Source organism: Emys orbicularis, chromosome 1 (assembly GCF_028017835.1).
Source record: "Emys orbicularis isolate rEmyOrb1 chromosome 1, rEmyOrb1.hap1, whole genome shotgun sequence".
NCBI lineage: Eukaryota > Metazoa > Chordata > Testudines > Emydidae > Emys > Emys orbicularis.
The window spans coordinates 29,510,850-29,533,477 of NC_088683.1; the positions used below are offsets into that span (position 1 = coordinate 29,510,850).

The 22,628-nt window shown below is 43.7% G+C and overlaps 1 protein-coding gene across 1 annotated transcript in view; it reads right to left on the minus strand.

Moving 5' to 3' along the window:
* Positions 1 to 22,628, minus strand: part of SRPK2 (SRSF protein kinase 2) — a 197,105-nt gene that overhangs the window by 16,616 nt on the left and 157,861 nt on the right. Inside the window, exons 13-17 of the mRNA XM_065423748.1 lie at positions 17,361 to 17,461; positions 17,151 to 17,258; positions 3,436 to 3,505; positions 2,677 to 2,769; positions 2,115 to 2,207 (exon numbers count right to left, since the gene is read on the minus strand). Of these exons, the coding sequence (XP_065279820.1) occupies positions 2,115 to 2,207; positions 2,677 to 2,769; positions 3,436 to 3,505; positions 17,151 to 17,258; positions 17,361 to 17,461 (465 nt within the window). The remainder of the gene's footprint in view (positions 1 to 2,114; positions 2,208 to 2,676; positions 2,770 to 3,435; positions 3,506 to 17,150; positions 17,259 to 17,360; positions 17,462 to 22,628) is intronic.

A 22,628-nucleotide genomic window follows, 5' to 3' on the forward strand; every position in this document is an offset into this window, starting at 1 on the left:
TTATTTTCACAGTAAGGATGTTCATGAAGCCTGGGACTTGTATTTTTCAGCCTGAGCATTTTAAGCGTGAAAACTTCTTAGTGGAAAAAAAATCTATATAAAATCCAAAATTCTTATTTGAAAACTAATTCAAGTAACAAGTGCATACATCCAATCTAGCACTGGGAAGAATGTAAAGACTTAACATGTAAATAAAAATTCTGATTTAAACTTAAATGGATTTAAATTAAAAAAATAAAAGTAAATCATTACTTTTATCTACCTTACACAGCTGGAGCAGTGTTTGAAGCCCAGTTTCCTGCCAAGATCAGCCCTGACCATGAACAATACTAATTGATATAATCAGAATAATCAATTGGTAATGAGCAGCTTATTTAATAGAGAAGAACAAATCACAATTAAATGGTTCCTACAAAATGGCCACCAGAACACTCCTCTATAGGACTAAGGGTTCTTTTTAGTTTTAACATCAATTAAAAAAAAAAAAAGTAACAAGCCAATTAACTATTAGAAAGGAGAATGAGTTAGAAAGAATTTTAACACAGCTGACTGTGCTGGGAAAGGAAGTGATGGCTGATTCCTTATCTACCCCTGCACTAAAAGTTCAGATCCACCAGGTATTGTGCATGGCCCCACTGAGGACAGCCCTGCCAGAAGTGGAAATCTTCAGAGGGGACTATCAAAGGAGAATGAGACAATCATTAGAAGTAAATGAATTCCTTTTTCCACTTTATATTACTTTTACAAACTGCCCAAAAGGATTAAAATGTCCTCAATAGTAAAGTTTCCTCTTCTGTACAGCACAGACAACTGCAATTAATTACTTAATTTCTAGGTAGTTTTAAGGTTTTAATTCCTTCATAACAAAAAGCTGGTCAATCTGTGCTAAACTGGTATTTCAGCCAACTTCATCACAATCCTTATGAAGAGAGCAATAACTGAAATGGCAGTTTATGTGTGCATTAAACTCACCACCACAATGAATTAGTGCTGGATTTGGGAATAGAACCCAGCAGTCCCTATTGCTGCTTAACCACCAAACATCACCACTTTCCCCCATTAATTTAATGATGAGGTCTTTTTTTAATTTTTTAATTAAATTTTTTTAAGCTCTGCCATTATAAGTGCTATTCTAAGCCGGTGTTTTCCATGGCCTGCTGAAGAGAGCTTCTGAAAATATCTATTAGTATTAACTTAATTTTAGACAACTAGAAGATTATCCATTATTTTTTTCATAAATAATTAAAAGAATATGGTCAACTGAATGAGAAGAGAAACTAGCAAGGGACACAGGAGATACTGCAACTTGACAACAGAATGATTCACCCACATTACCACAAATTTTAAAAAAGTAACTTACATTAGTTTAATTCTACTAACCTAATCAAAGACGAAAAGGCAATGGAATCAAGGGAATGACATATTACATTAAAAACATTTTTTGTCCTGTGCCACACCACACACAGGGCAAAAATTTGTTTTAAATGTACTGTGATACTTAACATGAAACAGCGCTATCCAGACAGAGGAAGGAAGCTGTACCCACCCTTGTGTCACACAACTATCTTTTCTGCACTCAGTCTAAACACAAATGGTAAGATAATGGCAGGATACATGATCTCTGTGTTGAGTGCTCACTTATCCCATCCCTCAGTTTGACCCACATAAAGAGGGTTTGCTTGAACACTAAATAAGATGAAAACCAGATACCTGATATTTTCCAGAAAGTATTTTAACTCCTTTCAATGGTACCAGAAAGTGCATATTCCCTGACAGTTATTTCATATAAAACATCAACTGAAATGGATTGAACATTAGGATGTATTTGATACACTGCACATATTTAAGCAGTTCACTAGGGTTTCATAGATATTTTACTTAATATCCATAACTTTGTTGAGTACACCATTTAATATAAATGATACAGGGAAACGGTTTTTATTCTGCAACTTCCTGCTCTTCAAAGAATGGTGATTTCACATTTATCAGGACTCTTCTTTAACATGGTGTCCTCACTTAAATTGATATATTTCTTCAGTAATCATAAATGAACGTACAATTTCTCCTTTTGGATAGTACTATGCTTTAAATTAGTGTTGCATAAATACCGTTACCTTTTTTGGTGAAAAACTCCTTGGAATATTTCCCCAACATAGCGTATTTTCGAGGGATTTTTCCCAGCAGTTCAATGATCAATGCTATGTGATCTGCATTGGAGAACATTGCCAGCAAAACAGAAACATACAACAGTTTAATCAGTACATTGCATGCACACACTAACACTGGCCCGGTACAGACAGAAATAGATTGATCCTGGTCAAAAAATGTAAGAAAACTAATGTGTGTGTGGACAAGTCACTTTTAATGGCTAATTTGGAAAGGCACTTCCAGCAAAACTTCTTCATCCAAAATCACTGAAGCGCAGCCTTTAAAGATAAGATTTTACCAATAAAGTGATTTAAAAGATGTCAGCAATTGTTCCCTTTAAATTAGTGCAACTAAAAAAAAGGAGATCTTCAGAGCTTTTTGTTTTTAATTTGATAATGTTTATATAGCAGGGATAGATTTTTGTTATATGACTTGAGAAAATGTTCCTTATTGGTATGCGTTACAACCAGCAACTGCTATTCCACTTCTGTCTGCATCACGGCGCCTTTCAAAAAGAAGAGGTACTACCTCTGCGATTGAAGAATTCCCGAGAATATTTTCCAGATAGAGCAAAGTGCCTTGGGATATTGCCTAGCAGCTCTATGATGTGTGCTATGTGGTCTATGAAGGAGAGAAAAAAAGGGCACAGGAGTGGGAAGGGCAGGGAAAGGATGGGATAAAAAGAAGAGGAAAGAAACTGGAATTAGTAAAAAATCAGAAATAGTTTCAAATCAACAATGTTTGCAGCAAACCCATGCACAGGTTTCCAGGATCAGCAGAACTCTGGCATCATTAGTAGCATTTAGGAACAATGAATGATCCCCATGTTACTGCTGCAAGGGGCATTACAAGCACACAAGCATGGAAATGGACAGGTATATAGATGGAAGCAGGAGTTAATTCTGTTTTTTTTTTTAAATTAGTAACCAGCTACTTCAAACAATATATACACAAATGTAAACATCTATTCTAATAAACAGAAGATACATTAAAACTCAATTGTGTTGCTTTTTGTAACTAAAATGCTCTGTTATTTCTCAATCAGGTTTTCACACATATGCAAATCTTACAAGAAAGTAGTCTAATTCCTTCAGGCTGCTGTTAAGCAAGATGAATGTGTCTGCTGAAGGGCGTTTGCCCACCTAATGCTACCGACGGGATTTAAAATTAAAAAGAAAAAATCTGAATTTACAATCTGATACCAAAACACAATGTTTATCAACAGTTTACTCAAGTACACAGATAAACACTACTCTAAGCTGTTCAAACATCTCAGAAGATACATACCCTCATCCCTGGAATAGTCTTCACCAGAATGTGGTTCAAACAAATAATCTCCAGTTGCAAGCTCAAATGCCTAGGAAATAACAGACACATTTATAGGTATTTCAGAAATAATTATTTTAATCTTAGAATTTTGACAATGAAATGTCAAATGTTAAAACAGAGAGAATTACTTTCAAAGCAAGTGTTTCCAAAGGTTGTATAACTAAAAACTTAAATCTCATAAAGGTTACTTACCTAGTAACAGCAGTTCCTTGAGTACAGTCTTGGGAGAAAGTGCATGTGCTCTTGGCAGGGCCGGCTCCAGGCACCAGCGCAGCAAGCAGGTGCTTGGGGTGGCCAACGGAAAGGGGCAGCACGTCCGACTCTTCGGCGCCAATTCGGCGGCGGGTCCCTCAATCCCTCTTGGAGGGAAGGACCTGCCGCCAAATTGCCGCCAAAGAATGAAGTGGCGTGGTAGAGCTGCCGCCGATGTGCCGCTGATCCTTGGGGCAGCAAAAACTCTGGAGCCGGCCCTGGCTCTTGGTGTCATGGTCAGAACTCTCTAGAGCAGGGGTTCTCAATCTTTTTCTTTCTGAGGCCCCCTATAAAAATTCCACAGCCCACCTCTGCCACAACAACAGTTTTTCTGTATATCCAGTAGATTAAAAGCCAAGGCCAGCGTTACAGGGTAGCAAGCAGGGCAATTGCCCAGGGCCCCAAACCACAGGGGGCTCTGCGAAGCTAAATTGCTTGGGCTTCGGCTTTCAGCCCTCGGCCCCAGTGAGTCTAACGCCAGCCCTGCTTTCTGGTTTATTTTGGCGGACCCCCTGAAATCAGTCCGTGGCCCCCAGGGGGCCCCAGACCTCAGTTCCCTCTAAGCTGCGCGGCTGCGCTGCCGCCTAGTAAGCCCCGCGCAGGGGCTCAGGGCTGCAGCGGAGAGAGGCGCTCTTCCCCGCCGGCTCCAGCGTGGACCTGCCTCAGCCAGGGGAGGAGCCTCTCCCTCAGCCCGGCCCAGCCCTGCTGGAGCTGCTGCGGCTGGGGAGAGGTACCTCTGCCGCAGCCCTGAGCTGCTGCGGCAAGAGAGGGCTGTGGGGAGCCATCTCTCCCCACCTCAGTCCTGGGGCAGCCTGCATCCCAAACCCCTTATCCCAGGCCCCACCCCAGAGCCCACACCCCCCTGCACCCCAACCCTCTGCTCCAGCCCTGAGCCCCCCCGCACCCCAAACCCCTCATCCCCAGCCTCACCCCAAAGCCCGCACCCCCAGCCAGAGCCCTCATCCCCCCACACCCCAACCCTCTACCCCAGCCCTGAGCCCCCTCCCACATGCCGAACCCCTTGGCCCCACCCCCACCACATGAATTTCGTTATGTGCACCAATATGAAGGTGATGTGTCACACATCACAAAATTAATTCCGCACATGGACACAAAAAATTAGCGGGAACACTGCCCCAGACCCCTGGTTGAGAACCGCTGCTCTAGAGAGAATGCTCCCTTGCAACACTGACGATTCATATCCAAGGCTTCAAAAGGAGCAGCAAGCCTTAACCCCAGTCCATTTTTTTGTACTTAATCAGAATCTATGCCTTAGATTGAAGAACTGGAGAAAACAGATAGGGAGTGTGGATCTATGCTATCAATCTATCTGGTAATTCCTGGAGTTTGAATTTACTAGGTAAGAAATCTGTCATCTTTGAGTATCATCAACACAGATCCCTTCTGTTGGGAAGTTAATTAACAGCATCAACCCTTAAGGGGGGGTTAATTCTGAAGAAAACCAGTTAAATAAAGATTGCTGAGTGCTCGCCTTAATTGGACACAAGATTCTGAAGCCAAACCAAGACAGTAATGCTGTCAAAGTGTGTATCAAACTGCAATTAGCAGATTTATGCTTCTCAGACACAATCACTTCTGAGACACGCAGTTTCATCTGGAGGACTGTAGCTTTCCAAGATCCAGTGGCTGAAAGCTGAACTCAGTAAAGTTCAAACTGGAAATAAGATGCACATTTTGAACAATGATAGTAATTCACCACTTGAACAAATTATCCAGGGATGTGATAAATTCTTCATCACTTGGGATCTCTAAATCCAGTTGCATGTGTTTCTACAAATATGCTCTAGTTCAATTACAAGTTATTCATCTAGATACAGGAATCACTGAGTGAAGTTCTATGTCTTATACAAATGAAGGAGGTCAGACTAGAATCAGGGGTTCTCAAACTGGGGATCGTGACCTCTCAGAGGGTCGCGAGGTTATTCCGTGGGCGTTGTGAGCTGTCAGCCTCCACCCCAAATCCCACTTTGCCTCCAGCATTCATCATAGTGTTAAATATAAAAAATGTGTTTTTAATTTATAGGGGGGGGGTCGCACTCAGATGCTTGCTGTGTGAGAGGAGTCACCAGTACAAAAGTTTGAGAACTACTGGACTAGATGATCATAATAGTCCCTCAAGGCCTTAAAATCTCAGGATAAAGGACCCCCTCTTGATGTCAGTGACAGAATTCCTCATAATATCTACAAGGCCAAGATTTCATGCCATGAATCTATAATATAATGTATCCTAAAACTTTCAAGGCACAGAAACACCTGCACGGGCATACATGTTTGTATACAAAGTTGGATCCATTTAGACAATCCCTGGGCAAAAACTGTGTCTCCCCCCTGAATTTATTCTGACAGTCTACAAGTAACCTATGCGATTTACAGAACAATTTAATTCTTTCTAAGTAGGGAAACACTGTCAGCCACATTTTACTGATGGGAAAATGGAGGCAATAAAAAAATTAAACTGAATTGCACAAGATCAGTAAACTGAATTGCACAGTAGGTCAGTGATTCACACATGTCCAGTAACATGCTGTATTCCAAGCCACAACATTCAGAGGTTTCAGATCTGGATAAATAATCTGGCCCTGAGTTTGTGAAGGGAGATCTAGAAGAGCTGTAAAATGAACTGGAAGTTCCAAAGTCAAGGTAGGAACTCTGAGAACCAGAAATGGCAAGCTCAAGTTGGAGCTATATCACCTCAACTCTGCCATGCCTGATTGTCCTGAAGACTCTTGGTAACAGATATAAAGAGGCATACACGAATTCTTGACTCCAGCCTAAGAAGTCAACTGCTTGAATCCTCATCCTTAGGGAGGGAAACCGTGGGTATGTCATATTTTCCCTTATTGAAAGCAGGTCTATTTAAAGAGAACCCAAACTTCTGAATACTAAAATTACTTGAATGATCACTTGTGCTGAGCACTGTATCTCCAATTTAAGTTATCTTCCAAGATGTTGCTTTTTCTGGGTAGATGAAGGGCAAGAGGAGGGATACAGCAAGAGCCTGACAACTTTTTGATATAGTTCTGAGAGCGAGATCCACTCTGTCAGTTCACTTTACTCCATGGTCGCGATGGTGTCTGCAAAATACTGTTCTGCCTCTAATTCACAGATTCAAAGGTCGGAATGTGACCACTGAGTCTCACCTCCTGTATAATACACGCCATACATTCAGAACTTATAAAATAATTAATGGAATGTAAGATTTGAATATAGATGAATTACCTGTAACTCTAACCTATTTATAGGTCCTTGACTTCCACAGGCCTTGAATTGCATGGTGATCCATAGAGCCCTTCAAATCCGCGGACCATTTTTGCAGATCGTGGATCGATAAATAAATCTCAGCAGCTACAGAAGTTATGTGGTGGTGAAATCAAAGAGAATACCACACTGGCATCATAGGGAAAATATAATAGGTTGAGACTCCTCCTTACTAGGATCCTTCAGAAAATCATTATCCAAATCAGATGAGAGTGGGGACGCATAGGTTGGAAGTGATGGAGGAGGAGAAGGACCTCGGAGTCCTGGTTGATCGCAGGATGACTATGAGTCGGCAATGTGACGTGGCTGTGAAAAAAGCTAATGCGATCTTGGGATGCGTTAGGCGAGGTATTTCTAGTAGGGACAAGGAGGTGCTGCTTCCGTTATACAAGGCGCTGGTGAGACCTCATTTGGAGTACTGTGTGCAGTTCTGGTCTCCTATGTTTAAAAAGGACGAACTCAAACTGGAACGGGTACAGAGAAGGGCCACTAGGATGATCCGAGGAATGGAAAACCTTTCCTATGAAAGGAGACTCGAGGAGCTCGGTTTGTTTAGCCTAACCAAAAGAAGGCTGAGGGGGGATATGATTGCTCTCTTTAAATATATCAGAGGGATAAATACCAGGGAGGGAGAGGAATTATTTCAGCTCAGTACTAATGTGGACACAAGAACGAATGGATATAAACTGGCCGTGAGGAAGTTTAGGCTTGAAATTAGACGAAGGTTTCTAACCGTCAGAGGGGTGAAATTTTGGAACAGACTTCCGAGGGAAACGGTGGGGGCAAAAGACCTCCCTGGCTTCAAGATTAGGCTAGATAAGTTCATGGAGGGAATGGTTTGATGGGATAACGTGATTTTAGTCAATTAGGCAATAACGTGCCATCGCTGGTAAAATGAGGGTCCGGCTGGAGATTCTTGCCTGTATGCTCGGGGTTCTACTGATCGCCATATTTGGGGTCGGGAAGGAATTTTCCTCCAGGATAGATTGGCAGAGGCCCTGGAGGTTTTTCGCCTTCCTCCGCAGCATAGGGCAGGGGTCGCAAGCTGGAGGATTCTCTGCGACTTGAAGTCTTTAAATCACGATCTGGAGACTTCAACAGCTGAGTTAAGGGAAAGTGGGTGGGTCAGCTTTTGTGGCCTGCACCATGGGGGAGGTCAGACTAGATGACCACAATGGTCCCTTCTGACCTTAAAGTCTAGGAGTCTATGAGAAGTCATCAATGGCCACCTGGACCCGAGGAGATGGCTTCACTGATGCAATAGCTGGGGCCAGATTTCTTAAGAGAATGTGTGTGAAAGGTAGCTGGTCTTTGTGGATTTCAAAAGATTAATATCTTTTAAAAACTGATTCTCAGATAGAGTCCATATAGGAAGGGATTATGCGGTTTGCTAAAATTAATCTCTTGGAGCAGAATAAACCTGGGTGGGATTAAAAAACTGACTTGCAGAAACTCTATTATCAGAAGTGTGGGGACAGAGACCTAAGATATTGAAGCGTCAGGCAGAGGGGTTTTGGACCTGGGAATAACTCAGTATGAGCCTCAAGTCTCATCAGATTCATGGTACCTGTTCTAACTTTAGTGCTGAGCAGAAACTTGATGACACCTCAGAACTGATTCAGCTTCTCCCTTTGTCTTCTTGTGTAGCTTTGACTCCATGCTTTGAACCGTGCAGGTTTCTATTTGTTTGTAGAGTATACTGACTGGATAACACAAAGTGAATGGCATTGACCAGGCCACACCGTGGTGCTGAGCCTAACACTAAAATACGTTTTTAAACATCCAACAAGAAACAACCAGAATAACAATTAAAAACAAGCTAACTATATTAGCAAGGAAAAAAGTGGCCACAAAAAGAAGGAGGGTTCAAAGTCAAAAGGCTCTGGAGTTGGGTCACACTTACTTCTCCTTATATAACTTCACATCCAAATGGTTGGTGTCCCAGAAACCATGTGCAGAGCCACAATAGCTCAGTGCCAAGACAGCATGCGCTCCCAAGTGTGGGGAACTGTGCTATCAATACTTAAAATAAGGCAATGTCTACTCTACAAGCTAGGGGGTAATTCCCCTACTTGCATACACATACTCACATTAACCTGAAACTGGTGGATCCATAGGGCTTGGCTACACTTGCGAGTTACAGCGCATTAAAGGAGCCCCAGGCGCACTAGCTCACTACCCGTCCACATTGGCAAGGCACATAGAGCGCTCCGATTCCACCTCGGCAAGTAGAATAATGTTTGATGCGCCCCCGCTGAAGCACCCCAGAGTCAGTGTGAACGAGGTGTTGCATTACTGCGCTCTGATCAGCATCTGGAAACATCCCATAATCCCCTTAAGTCAAGTGGCCACTCTTGTCATTGTTTTGGATATGCCCTTTGAAAGCTCCGTTTGACAGCCGGCATGCTTATCTACTCCAAGACAAAGCAACCATTACTGTGGAATGCTGGGGGGGGGAGGAGAGGGAGGTCTGCTGCTGTCTGAACTTACAAGACAGCATGCTGACACGCTCTCAGCCCCTAAAAACCCACTCTCTCTCCCCCCACATATACACAACACACTCCCTGTCACACTCCACTCCACCCCACCCCACCCATTTGAAAAGCACGTTGCAGCCACTTGCATGCTGAGATAGCTACCACAATGCACTGCTCTCTGTGGCCATTGCAAGTGCGCTGTCAGTGTGGACAGACTGCAGCGCTTTCCCTACTGCGCTCTACGAAGGCTGGTTTAACTCAAAGCGCTCTACATCTGCAAGTGTAGCCATGCCCATAGTCAGCACAGCCAAGTTGTGCCTCCACTGCTTGTACCCATGCTACTGTGGCTGCACAGCTATTTACACCTGTGCTAGCTTGAGGAGCGTTAGCACAAGTATGTGTATACAAGCAGGGGAATCACACCCTTAGTTCATAGTGTAGAGAGAGTCTGTGATAGGGCGTCTGCTCCACACTGGCCCATAAGGGGTTAATAGAGCCCTAGGGAGGCTGTGCAGGAGACAGCCAATTAAGAGAGGGGTTGCAAGGAGCAGCCAATCAGGGTCAGGCTGGCCCATATAAGAAGGGCTGCAGAGCACAGCAGCTTGGTTACTCCCTGGAGTTTGAGGAGGGAGGAAGGCTGGCTGCCTTGCAGGCTGAAGGCAGCAAGCACCCTGGACAGAGCAGTGCTGCAGGCAGAGACCCGGGGAGCTAAAGGCAGCTCCTGGCAGGCTGCAGGGATCTGCAGGCTGAGGCCCTGAGGCAAGGGCAAAGAGAGTGCTGGGGCCATGGGGAAGTGGCCCAGGGAAATCTACTGAAGAGTCAGAGGGGACGCAGCAAGTGGCGGCCATCTACAGGGTCCCTGGGCCAGGACCCAGAGTAGTGGGCGGGCCTAGATTTCACACATTCCCACTCGCCAGTGAGGAAATAGCCAGACATTGGGCTGCATTTGCTACTGAGGGAAGTGGCTGGAAAGTGGACTGCAATTCCCCTCGAAGGGGGGAGGACCGAGTGTGGCACAGCTGAGTGCTGTATCCTGAAGAGGACGCCGCGGTCCTTGGAGCAGATGTGACGACAGGTGAGACACCACCGGGAGTCAGCGTACTGACCTGTGGAGCCGATCTGCAAGATGATCAGCAGGGGGTGCTAGCGTGGTGAGTCCCACCCCATCACAGAGCCTAAGATTACATTGTTCCTTTAAAAAAGCGACAAAGAGTCCTGTGGCACCTTATAGACTAACAGACATATTGGAGCATAAGCTTTCGTGGGTGAATACCCACTTCGTCAGCTGCATGAATAATGTTTGAATCATGTTGTTCCTTGAAGTAAATATTGACCTCGAGTTTACCTTGATCGATGTTTATCTCTTGGATCAATACATCTTGATGTTCACTTTAGTAGAAATTAATGTCTATTTATGTCTAGTTAATGTCATTTTACACAAGTGAGCTGAGACACAGGAAAGTTCAATGAGTTCCCAAAGGCTAGTTATCTTCACTGACTTTCTAGATGGAATTATCGGTTGGCAATTTCCCAAAGGTATCACAAGAGAAGTCGGTCTAGTTGTAAGGGTTTGAAGGAGCTAGCGGTTTTAGTAGCAGGACTTGCTCAGAGAAGGCATTCCATGTGTGAGGGGAGGCATGGAAGAAAGGGCAAAATGGCTTATGACAGAAGTGCACTATGACAGTTTGTTCCCTGTAAAACTCTCTCTACAAAGTCAGGCAATAAAAAGGACAAACACACAAAAGGTATTTTGCCTTATCTCAGCTTGATAAGTAAGGCCTGATACACAAAACACAGGCAATCAGAGAGGAAACTAGGGTTCTATTATTCCCTACAGCCTACTCTCAAACCCACACTAATGCCACGAGTGGATGTTCATTAGGCATCTTTTTCTGTTCTGCTCTATTTTGGTTCTTATACTGTATCTACCATTATGATACCTTTGGAAGGTAATTTTCTTTAGTATATTTCAGCATGTGTACTGCATTCTTCAAAGCAAAGCAGCAGTTAGTAGTTAATAAAAGCAATGAATACTGTCCATCCCTGCTGATGGAAAAATGTGCACATGGGTATTTTAATTTGTGAAAAGCATATCTTACTGGAATCTAAACAGTGTCTTCACTTAATTGCTTTCTAATTTTTTAATTTTTAATTTTTAATTAATTAATTAATGGAGATATCCCATCTCCTAGAACTGGAAGGGACCTTGAAAGGTCATCGAGTCCAGCCCCCTGCCTTCACTAGCAGGACCAAGTACTGATTTTGCCCCAGATCCCCAAGTGGCCCCCTCAAGGATTGAACTCACAACCCTGGGTTTAGCAGGCCAATGCTCAAACCACTGAGCTATCCCTCCCCCCAAACTGTTTACCAAAATGTGCCTTGGTTCCGTGACATTAAGCTTGCAGCTTCTTTCCTCCATTTCAAAATGCAAGGCAAGCTGCTTTCTCTGATCCTAGTATCCTTCTCTATCTGCCCTCTTCCTACAGAACAATATTAACTTTGCCATTTTTATATTTGTTAAATATATTTTTCCCCTTAGTGATGTTACTACCACTACCTGAGAAACCACGAGGGTCACACATTTATTTTCCAACCAGACTTGTAATTCTCCAGAGTTTTTAAGATGCTAATTCCTGTGCAGAGTAAGATGATTTGTTACACATCCTGGTATGTGCCTCTTACATGCACCAGCACGATGGTATCGTGTTCATACAGTGCCTTCGGAGACACATTCACTCTCTCTAAAACACTGGATAGGAAGAATATGAGAGGAGAACTACTACTGCAATCTGTTAGAGGAGAGAATGTGAGTAAATATATTCGGTCCCGAACCTTCATAGACTTACACATGTTTAACTTTAGTAATGTGAGTAATCCCATTAATTTCAATGGGACTGCTTGCAGTAGAAAGTTAATCACCTGTATAAGTGTTTGCAGAATTGGTACCTTAGACTGTAATACCACTATTTATGTAATAGAATTCTCTCCTCATTTTAGAAGGGTGTCCACTCCACAAAAACACTCCCACTCCCCACCCAGGTTCTCTCTGGAGAAGCAAAAATCCAAGTACAAGTTTCCTCCTCTCTAATTCCTCCTGCCGTTCTATAGTTATGTTTTGCTTTCTATGCTTACTTTTAAAAGTTGTCATTTATAAATGCAATGGTGCTGTTTTTCTTGAGTGATCCAAATCTCCCTGAAAGTCATTTTACTGAGTGCCAAAATAGATCCACACAAACATAACAGAAAAAGATCCTCCTATGACCGGGCTCCCCTGGCACTTTAACCAAAGTGGATTCAAAGTGCAACAACACAAGTTAGACAGTAAGGGTGTTATCATTTCAGACACTTGCCCTTGCTCCAATCCAAGGAGCATAAACAAAGACAAGGAGAAAGAAGTTGCCAGAGGCTTTGAATGGAGGTCCCATACGAGCCACCAAAACAGTATTAAAAACCCACAAAGGAACCGGCTCTTTAACCAGTGGGTGGAGTTGAGTGACTCCTTTCAAGAACCTCACTTCCACTGAGTTTGACAACACTGACTTCCCACGGATAGGTGGATGAAATGCCAAAATCGCTGCCAGGTGGACTTGCAATGAACTAAGTGCAAGACCAGAAGACTGAAGGTGTAACAGGTACTCCAAGATGTCCTGATACAAGCCAGTGTTGGCTGAACTCCCCGGGCTAATGACCATACTGAGAGCAGCTTCTAGTTGGCCGAGTAGGGCACCCTGGTTGAGGGCTTCCAACTATTAAGCAAGAGCTGCCGGATCGCCACCGAACATCGTTCCTTTTCCTCATCTAATCATGCAGCACCCACAAAGAGATGCAGAGAGATGAGTGTTGGATGCAAAACTTGACTGTAATGCTGAGTCAGGAGGTCAGGATGAAGAGGCAGGAATATCGGAGGCTGAAACGATAATATGAGGAGGTTGGAGAATCAGCATTGTTTTGGCCACGCTGGAGCAATAAGAATGAGCTTGGCATGGTCCAATTTCAGCTTGAAAATGAGCTGTGGGATGTCCGGAATTAGAGGAAAGGCACATAGGCGTGCCGATTCCCAGCTCAGGTGAAAAGCATTGGTCAAGGAGTCCAGACTGAGGTGACTTCAGGAACAGAACAGATGTCATTTCTTGTTTTCTCTTGTGCCAAACAAGTTGATCGTCAGGATACCCCAAAGACAGACTGCAGGATGCTGGGCTTCAGAGACAGCTTATGAATCAACGAGAAATTCCTGCTGAGGTTATTCACCAATTGATTCTGGAACCCAGGTAAGTGATTAGCCATGGGGGATGTTTTGCCAGATGAAAAATGCCAGAGACTGATTGCCTCCTGACAAAGCATTTTGGAATGTGCTCCCCTAACCTGTTCACATAATACATCATGGTGGTATTGCCAGAGAGTATGAGAAATGCTGCACCCTTGATATGAACCTGACAGGTCTGACAGGCATTGTAGATGGGATGAAGCTCCAGAACATTAATATACAGAGAAGCTTCTCACTCTGACCACAGACCTTGAACTTTCAATGAATCCAAATGTGCTCCCCAAACTATTAAGGAGGCATCGGGTGATTACAGTCCTGGTCAATGGTGGCCAAGTGAGAGGAACACCCTGGCACACCGTGTCAAGAATTGTCCACCACTATAGAAACCCAGGATTGGTGGGAGGAGTCGGATCAGAGTGCCCAAGGGATAGCGATTTGGACGATAGATCAACTTCAGAGACATCTGAAGAGGACACAGGTGCAGCCTGGCATATTGGACTACCTGGGTAAATGTGGCCATATGGCCTAGCAACCTCAGGCATACTCGGGCTGTGGTTGAGGGTTGAGACTGCAGCTTAAGACATAGGTGGTAGATCACCTGGAACTGCTCAGTCGGTAGAAATGCTCCTGACCTTCTCGAGTCTATCTGGGTCCCAATGAACTTGATTCTTCGAGTTGGAAGCAATACTGCCTTCCCGCTGTTTAGGATCAGACCTAGATGATTGAGTAGGCGTAGCGTGAAGTGAACATAAGAGAGGACTTCTTTGCTGGACTTGCCCCTCAGTAACCAATCATTCAGATACAGGAAGGTATGAATTCCCTTCTTCCTGAGATATGCTGTTACCACAATCACACACTTGATGAAAAGCAGGGAAACGGAAGAGAGGCCGAAAGGCAGCATGATGTACTGGTAGGGCAGCCTGCCACGATGAATCTGAGAAACTTCCTGTGGCTCAGTGGAAATGAGTGTCCTGCAGGTCCAGGGCTGAAAACCAGTCATTGTGATTCAAGGCCAGGAGGCTAGTTATTAGAGTGACCATACGGAATCTCACATATCTGATGTATTTGTTGAGATCACGGAGGTTGACGATAGGTTTCATCCCTCCCTTGGACTTGGGGACCAGGAAATACTGGGAGTAGAACCCCTGCCCTCAGTGTTGCAGGGGGACCACTTCTGTGCCCCCTAAAACCAGTAAATAATGAACCTGCTCAAGGAGCAGTATCTCATGAGAGGGGGTCCCTGAAAAGGGACTGGGTAGGGAGGTGAAGAGGAGGGATGGAGAGGAACTTTACGGCATAACCTGATCTGAAGGTGCTTAGGACCCAGTTGACCATTGTAACCGAGTCCCAAACACTATGAAAAGCAGGCCAGCCTGTCCCTGAATGGAGGGCGGGGAGGGAACGGGACAGAGAGGGAGAGGTTACCACTGGATCACTGTCCTTGACACAAGCCAGAATGAGCACTTGTTAGATGCTGCAGAGGGGGAGGGGGCAGCTGGTTAACCAACAACCAGGCAGCCTTCTTCTTTGGGATCTATGACTCTTTCTGGAGTAGACCCGCTGCAGCAACATTACAAGCGGTATTGCTGCTCCTGATTCCCAGGAGGCCACTGGGCATTCAGGTAAGGCTCTGATGGCTGGTAGGCACCGGGCCAAGAGCCCTCTCCCAACTGCGGGACAGATGCCAATCTCAGTACCAACAGTGATCCGAGGGCGATCTCTGGCAACTATCTGACGAGGATGGGGAGGATGACCTCAACCTGGATCTTGAGGAAGCCCAGAGGTGTTGTGGTAACAATGCGGGAGCCAGTCCCGAAGGGGAAAACCACCAATCAGAATAATCTAAATCCCAATAAGGAGACAGCATCGGTGCCAAAGGCGAATGGGGAATCGGCACCAGATGCACCGAATGTGAGACACTCCGTACAATACCAGGAGAGGCACTGGCAACAAGGCCGGTAACGACGTCGATGATGGGATTTGCCACCAAGACAATGACGTTGCCAAAGGATGCACCAGTGTTAAGGGAGCCTTTGGTCCAGAGCCTAGCCTCGACTCCATAGTCTGCAGCCGAGGCAATGTGAGCTGCGGTGTTGATGGACATAGCAGCTCTTTGACACGGCCAGAAGGTGCCAAGGGCAGAACAGAGGACAAGCTGGTAGAAGCCATAGCACCAGAGAACTCCTGAACCAGTGGAGAGTCTGGAATCGAGAGGCAAAGCAGGTCTGATGTCACCTGGTATGCTGCTGGCATGGAGATGGTCGGTAATGTTGCCATGTTGTTGGTACTGGACTCAATAGATGCCCCATGACCAGAACCGGAGTCGACGGGACAGGCCCTTCCTGTTCTCAGCATGGTACGGGTAGCAGTTGGACAGACCTGCTCCATCCCACCTGCCAGAGTGAGTACAGCGCTGGTCAGCATTCCTCCTAGAAGGAGGAGTTGTTCCCCTGAGACCGGTAATGATCCCAACTCATTTTATGGAACTTCTTCCTTGCTGCACCAGAGGAGGGTAAACGACCTTTTCCTCTTGAGAGAAACACTAGAGCCCGAGCGTGGGGTGGCATCGCTTGTCACATCCGAAGGCGGCGGCTGATCAGATGAAGGTCTTGGTGCCAAAGGGGGCCTCCTGGCCTGCTTCAAAAGATGCTGCTTCAACCACAAGTCTCTTGCCACCTGAGTCCTCCTTGTGAACGACTTGCAGATGGAGCACCTCTCTCTGTGTTCCTCACCAAGAAACAACAAGCACCTTGTGTGTGGGGAGTCACTGCTGGGGATGGCCCCGCTACATAATGGACAATGCTTAAGCCCTTGTTAGGACATCAAACGGCATTAGCCAACTAATCTACTAACAATAAACTAATACTTAAACTAAGCCTATACAAGAAAAGTTCTCAGAAAACTGAAAGCGAAAGTGTGAGGTGAAGACAACACAAAGAGCTCCGACTCTAGCCATGGGCAGTGACAAGAAACTGAGGGAGTCAGGGTAGCTCCACCTTTATATGGCATGAGGAGGGGCTATGGATACTGCTAGGCTAAGTTTTCTGATTCCAGTATGCAAGGCGCACACACCAGCATAGAATACACAGCTGCATCTACTAGAACAACAATTAAACTATCCCCAAAACATTTCTCTGTGCCAAAAGACCATGCATGGACAATTACTGGAGGCTACTACTTTGAGAATGTTAGAGAAGTTGAGGTGGGAAAAAATATCAAACTTATAGTGAAAATATGTTTATTATCTCAGCTATAGCGTTGCTCCTGTGATTACATAATTTATAATAAGAACCATTATAGCCAGGTCCCCCCTGTAAATAAGCACTTGTTCTCAATGGATTTTATTTAGTAAAATAAAGTTTGACTGACATAATAATATAACAGCATATTCTTGTTCTTACCATACAGGCTGTACTCCAGATATCAGCAGGTGTACTGTAACCTGCTCCTATTAAAACCTCTATGGATCTATACTGTCTTGTCTGGATGTCTTCAGTGAAGTGTTTATGCTAAAATGGAAAGAATGGCATTAATGGAAAAAAACCTAACAATAAAAAGGTTTGTTCTCAACAATGAAGGCTAAATACTTAAAATAAGATTTTTATACTTACCACCCAGCAAGCATTTCCCAGATCAGCAATTTTAACTCTAATTTTATCTGCATTTCTTGGATCCAGGGGATTCACCAATAAGTCCGCAGCACGGGTTTTTGCTAGTACAAACAAGAAGTAGAACAGTTAGTACCCACGGCATGTTTTTTATTATCTTTAAACAACACTGGTTTGACACTTCATCCAGTTTCTTAAAAACTTGGAGGCATCAAAATCATTAGCTGACAGTTATGAGAATTTAAAGTGACACTCAGGTTTCCTTACCTTACATTAGATTATTAAAACGTCTTACAGCCTGCATAATTTTGGAAGTTGAAAATTCACCCATTCCCATCCTGTACCACCAGTGAAACATTTTACTTATGATTTTAATCTTTCCCTAATATTTCACTCAAGATAGAAGATATCTAATATGTAACAGATACTTTATTAAGATACTGCTAACTTAAGCGTCCATTCACAAGTACAACTCTCTTTCCACAATAATAATTTTGCTTTTTGCAGATTAAAGAAAATAGTTTGCTTTGGAAGATGTAAAATTTACAAGAAAGATTCTCATACAGATTATAAATTGCTAGGTTCTACGTGCTAAGAACAAAATTATTAACTCTGTGGTCTATCAGTAGCTCAGATGTACTAGCATGTGGGGACTAGAGTTTGGAATTCATGTTTGGTTTTGCATTCTGGACCAACAAGAACTGAGATTCCTGTGAAGGAATTGAGCTTAGCCTTGGAAGGAACTGAGGAAAAAGTGCCTCACATCTTTGCAGTCAATCATTTGTTCAAATCATTAGCACTAGCAGGTTCCAGCAGGAGCCTCAAGCCGCCCTCCTGAGAAGACAGTGAGCACCCAGACTTTTGAGGGTGAGAAGGTAAAGACAATTACAGGGATCTTCTTTGAGAGGGAAAAATGACAAATCATAACTTGTAACTGTCATGGAAAAAATCATCAATCAAAATGTGTATATGGTTTTCATCTACTGCAAACAAATTACAACCCTGCAGGGGTCAGGAAGTGATTCCCCTCTCCCCCCATGTATTCTGTAAGGGTGGTGGTTTTGGTTTTTTTTTTAAATCTCCTTCCTCTGAACCATCAGGGATGGCCACACCTGGAGATGGGATATTGGACAGGGAGGGCCAGAGCTCTGAGCATTCTCTCTCTCAGGTACTTGGCTGGCTGGTTCTTGCTTACATGCTCAGGGTCTAACTGATCGCCATATATGAATACTTAAGTAACTGACTGAAGAGATCTGTGAGCTAGCCATTAGCGATTATCTTTGAGAACTTGTAGAGGATGGGACAGATCCTTGAGGACTGGAAAAGGGCAAATACAGTACCTAGCTATAAAAGGGGGAATAGGGACAACCCAGGGAATTTTAAACCAGTCAGCTTAACTTCAATATCCGGAAAGATAATGGAGAAAATACTCAATCAATTTGTAACACCTAAAAGACAATAAGGTGATAATTATCAAGAACAAATCATGTCAAATGAACCTAATATCCTTCTTGGAAAGGGTGACAAGCCTTGTGGATGGGGGGAAGCAGTTGATATGATGTATCTCAATTTTAGTAAGGTTTGTGACACTGTATCACATGACCTCATAAACTAACGAGAGCAATATAGCCAAGAAGAAGCTACTATAAGTTGGGTGCACAACTGGCTGGAAAAGCATACCAGGAGATTAGTTATCAGTGGTTCACAATCAAGCTGATAGGGCATATCAAGTGGGGTCCTGAGTCCAGTTCTATTCAATATCTTCATAAATGATTTGGATAATGGCACAGAGTACACTTATAAAGTTTGTGGATGATATCCAACTGGGAGGGGCTGGAAGCATTTTGGAGGATGGAATTAGAATTCAAAATGATCTTGACAAACTGGAGAAATGGTCTAGAATAAATAGGATGAAATTCAATAGGACAAATGCAAATTATTATACTTAGGAAGGAATAATCAACTGCATAAATACAAAATGGGAAATGACTGCCTAGGAAGGAGTATTCCAAAAAGGGACCTGGGGATTATAGCTGATCACAAACTAAATATGAGTCAACAATGTAAGACGTTCACAAAAAAAGCAAACATTATTTGGGAATATATTAACAGGAGTTTTGTCAGCAAGACATCAGAAGTAAATCTTCCACTCTACTCAGCACTGATAAGGCCTCAATTGGAGTACTGTGTCCAGTTCTGGGCACCACACTTTCGGAAAGATGTGGACAAACTGGCGAAAGTCCAGAAGACAGCAATTAAAATGATTAAAGGTCAGAAAACATGACCTATGAGGAAAGACTGGAAAAATTGGGTTTGTGTAGTCTGGAGAAGAGAAGACGGGGGTGGGGGTTGGGAGTGGGGGGGTGGAGATATGATAAGTCTTCAAGTATTTACAAGGTTTTTATAATGATATGGGTGATAGATTGTTCTCCTTAACCACTGAGGACAGGACAAGAAGTAATGGGCTTAAATTGTAGCAAGGGAGATTTAGGTTAGACATTAGGAGAAACTTCCTAACTGTAAGGGTGGTTAAGCACTGGAACAAATTACTTAGGGAGGTTGTAAAATCTCTGTCATTGGAGGTTTTTAAGAACAGGTTAGCCAAACACCTATCAGAGATGGTCTAGCTAATACTTAATCCTGACTCAGTACAAAGGACTGGACTAGATGACATATCAAGGTCCCTTCAGTCCTACATTTCTATGATTATCTTGACAATTCCTAACAGGTGTTTGACTAACCTGTTCAGTTTATTACACCCTTCATTCTGAATCCATTTTGTAGTATACAGAATGAATTAAGGCCGTCAAGCGATTAAAAAAATTAATCGTGATTAATCGCACTGTTAAACAGTAATAGAATATCATTTATTTAAATATTTTTGGATATTTTCTACATTTTCAAATATATTGATTTCAATTAGAACACAAAATATAAAGTGTACAGTGCTCACTTTATATTATTTTTTATTACAAATATTTGCACTGTAAAAAACAAAAGAAATAGTATTTTTCAATTCCCTTAATACAAGTACTGAAGTGCAATATCTTTATCATGAAAGTTGAACTTACAAATGTAGAATTATGTACAAAAAATAACTGCACTCAAAAATTTAAAAAAATGTAAAACTTTAGAGCCTACAAGTCCATTCAGTCCTACTTCTTGTTCAGTCAATTGCTCAAACAAGTTTGTTTACATTTGCAGGAGATAATGCTGCCCGCTTCTTTCTTTACAGTGTCACCTGAAAGTAAGAACAGGCGTTCGCATGGCACTGTTGTAGCCGGCATCGCAAGATATTTATGTGCCAGATGCACTAAAGATTGATATTTCCCTTCATGCTTCAAACACCATTCCAGAGGACATGCGTTCCTACCGATGTTCATTTTCATTATCTGAGTCAGATGCCACCAGCAGAAGGTTGATTTTCTTTTTTGATGGTTTGGATTGTGTAGTTTCTGCATCGGAGTGTTGCTCTTAAGACTTCTGAAAGTGTGTTCCACACCTCCTCCTCAGATTTTGGAAGGCACTTCATATTCTTAAACCTTGGGTCGAGTGCTGTAGCTATTTTTAGAAATCTCACATTGGTACCTTCTTTGTGTTTTGTCAAATCTGCTGTGAAAGTGTTCTTAAAATGAACAACATGTGCTAGGTCATCATCCGAGACTGCTATAACATGAAATATATGGCAGAATGCGGGTAAAACAGAGCACGAGACATGCATTTCTCCCCGCAAGGAGTGCAGTCACAAATTTCATTAACGCTTTTTTTTTTTTTTTAAAGGAGCATCATCAGCATGGAAGCATGTCCTCTGGAATGGTGGCCGAAGCATGAATGGACATACAAATGTTAAGCATATCTGGCACATAAATACCTTGCGATGCCGGCTACAAAAGTGCCATGTGAACGCCTGTTCTCACTTTCAGGTGACACTGTAAATAAGTAGAGGGTAGCATTATCTCCTGTAAATGTAAACAAACTTGTTTGTCTTAGCGATTGGCTGAACAAGAAGTAGGACAGAGTGGACTTGTAGGCTTGTAGCGGGGTGGACACCCGCTCCTGCCCTGAGGGGTTTGGAACAGCCCTGCAGAAGGCTGTTGCAGGGAGAAGCACCTACTGGGCTGATTGGGGGAAGTGGCTGCAGCTGGGCCACGCCCCAATCAGGCCTCAGCTGGCCTGTACAAAGAGGCTGGGAGCCAAGAGCTCAGCAGTCTCTCTCTGCCTTCAGAGAGAGAAGGGCCTGGCTGTAGGGAGCTAGACAAAGAGCACCTGAGTGGAGCAGGGCTGGGGAAAGGCAGAGGAGCTGGGGAGCTCCAGCCTGGAAAGCCCCAGGCTGCGGCCTAGTATTAGGCCAAGGGGTACTGGGGGGTTGCAGAGGGCAGCCCAGGGCTAGGCCAAGGCAGCAGGTCCAAACCCCCCTTGCCAGTGATGAGTGGCCTATACTGCAGTCTGCCCCAGGGAGCGGGGGCTAGTTGGTGACTGGCAGTGGCCTAGTGCTGAGACAACATGGGGATAGTGGGTGGGGGTTCCCTAGGGAGGGGAGACCTAGCATGTGGGTACTGCCAGGGGCAGCACCCAGAGCAAGGGGCACAGGGGTCCTGGGAGGGACACGGGAGCCAGCTGAGGACAAAGCGGATCACCGGCCTGCAGAGGGCGCTCCAGAGGCTGGTGAGCTAATTCCCTGGACAACCAGCAGGAGGTGCCGCAGGGGTGAGTCCGGACCTTTACAAGGCTCTAAAGCAGTGGTTCTTAACATGGGGTGCACGCACCCCCTGGGGGTGCGAGCTGCCCTTTCTGGGGGTCTGAGACATGCCAGATTTTTTTAGAAGGTAAATCATTGAAAACACAAATTAAGCACAGGCACGTAAGTACAACTACTTTGTTTCATCAAACCTGTGTATTTATTAACATTATACATTTTTTAACGATTACTGTAATATACAAACAAAAAATATATCTAGGTTTAAAGAACTGACCTATTTCAACGATTTTTGATAAGGGGTGCGAGAACATATTTTGAGAACCAAAAGGGTGCAGACTGCAGTAAAGGTTAAGAACCACTGCTCTAAAGGTTTACATTGTTTTGTTTTTGAGTGCAGCTGTGTAACAAACAAACAAAATCTACATTTGCAAGTTGCACTTTCACGATAAAGAGATTGCACTACAGTACTTGTATGAGGTGAATTGAAAAAATACTATTTCTTTTGTTTATCATTTTTACAGTGCAAATATTTGTAATCAAAATAATAATATAAAGTGAGCACTGTTCACTTT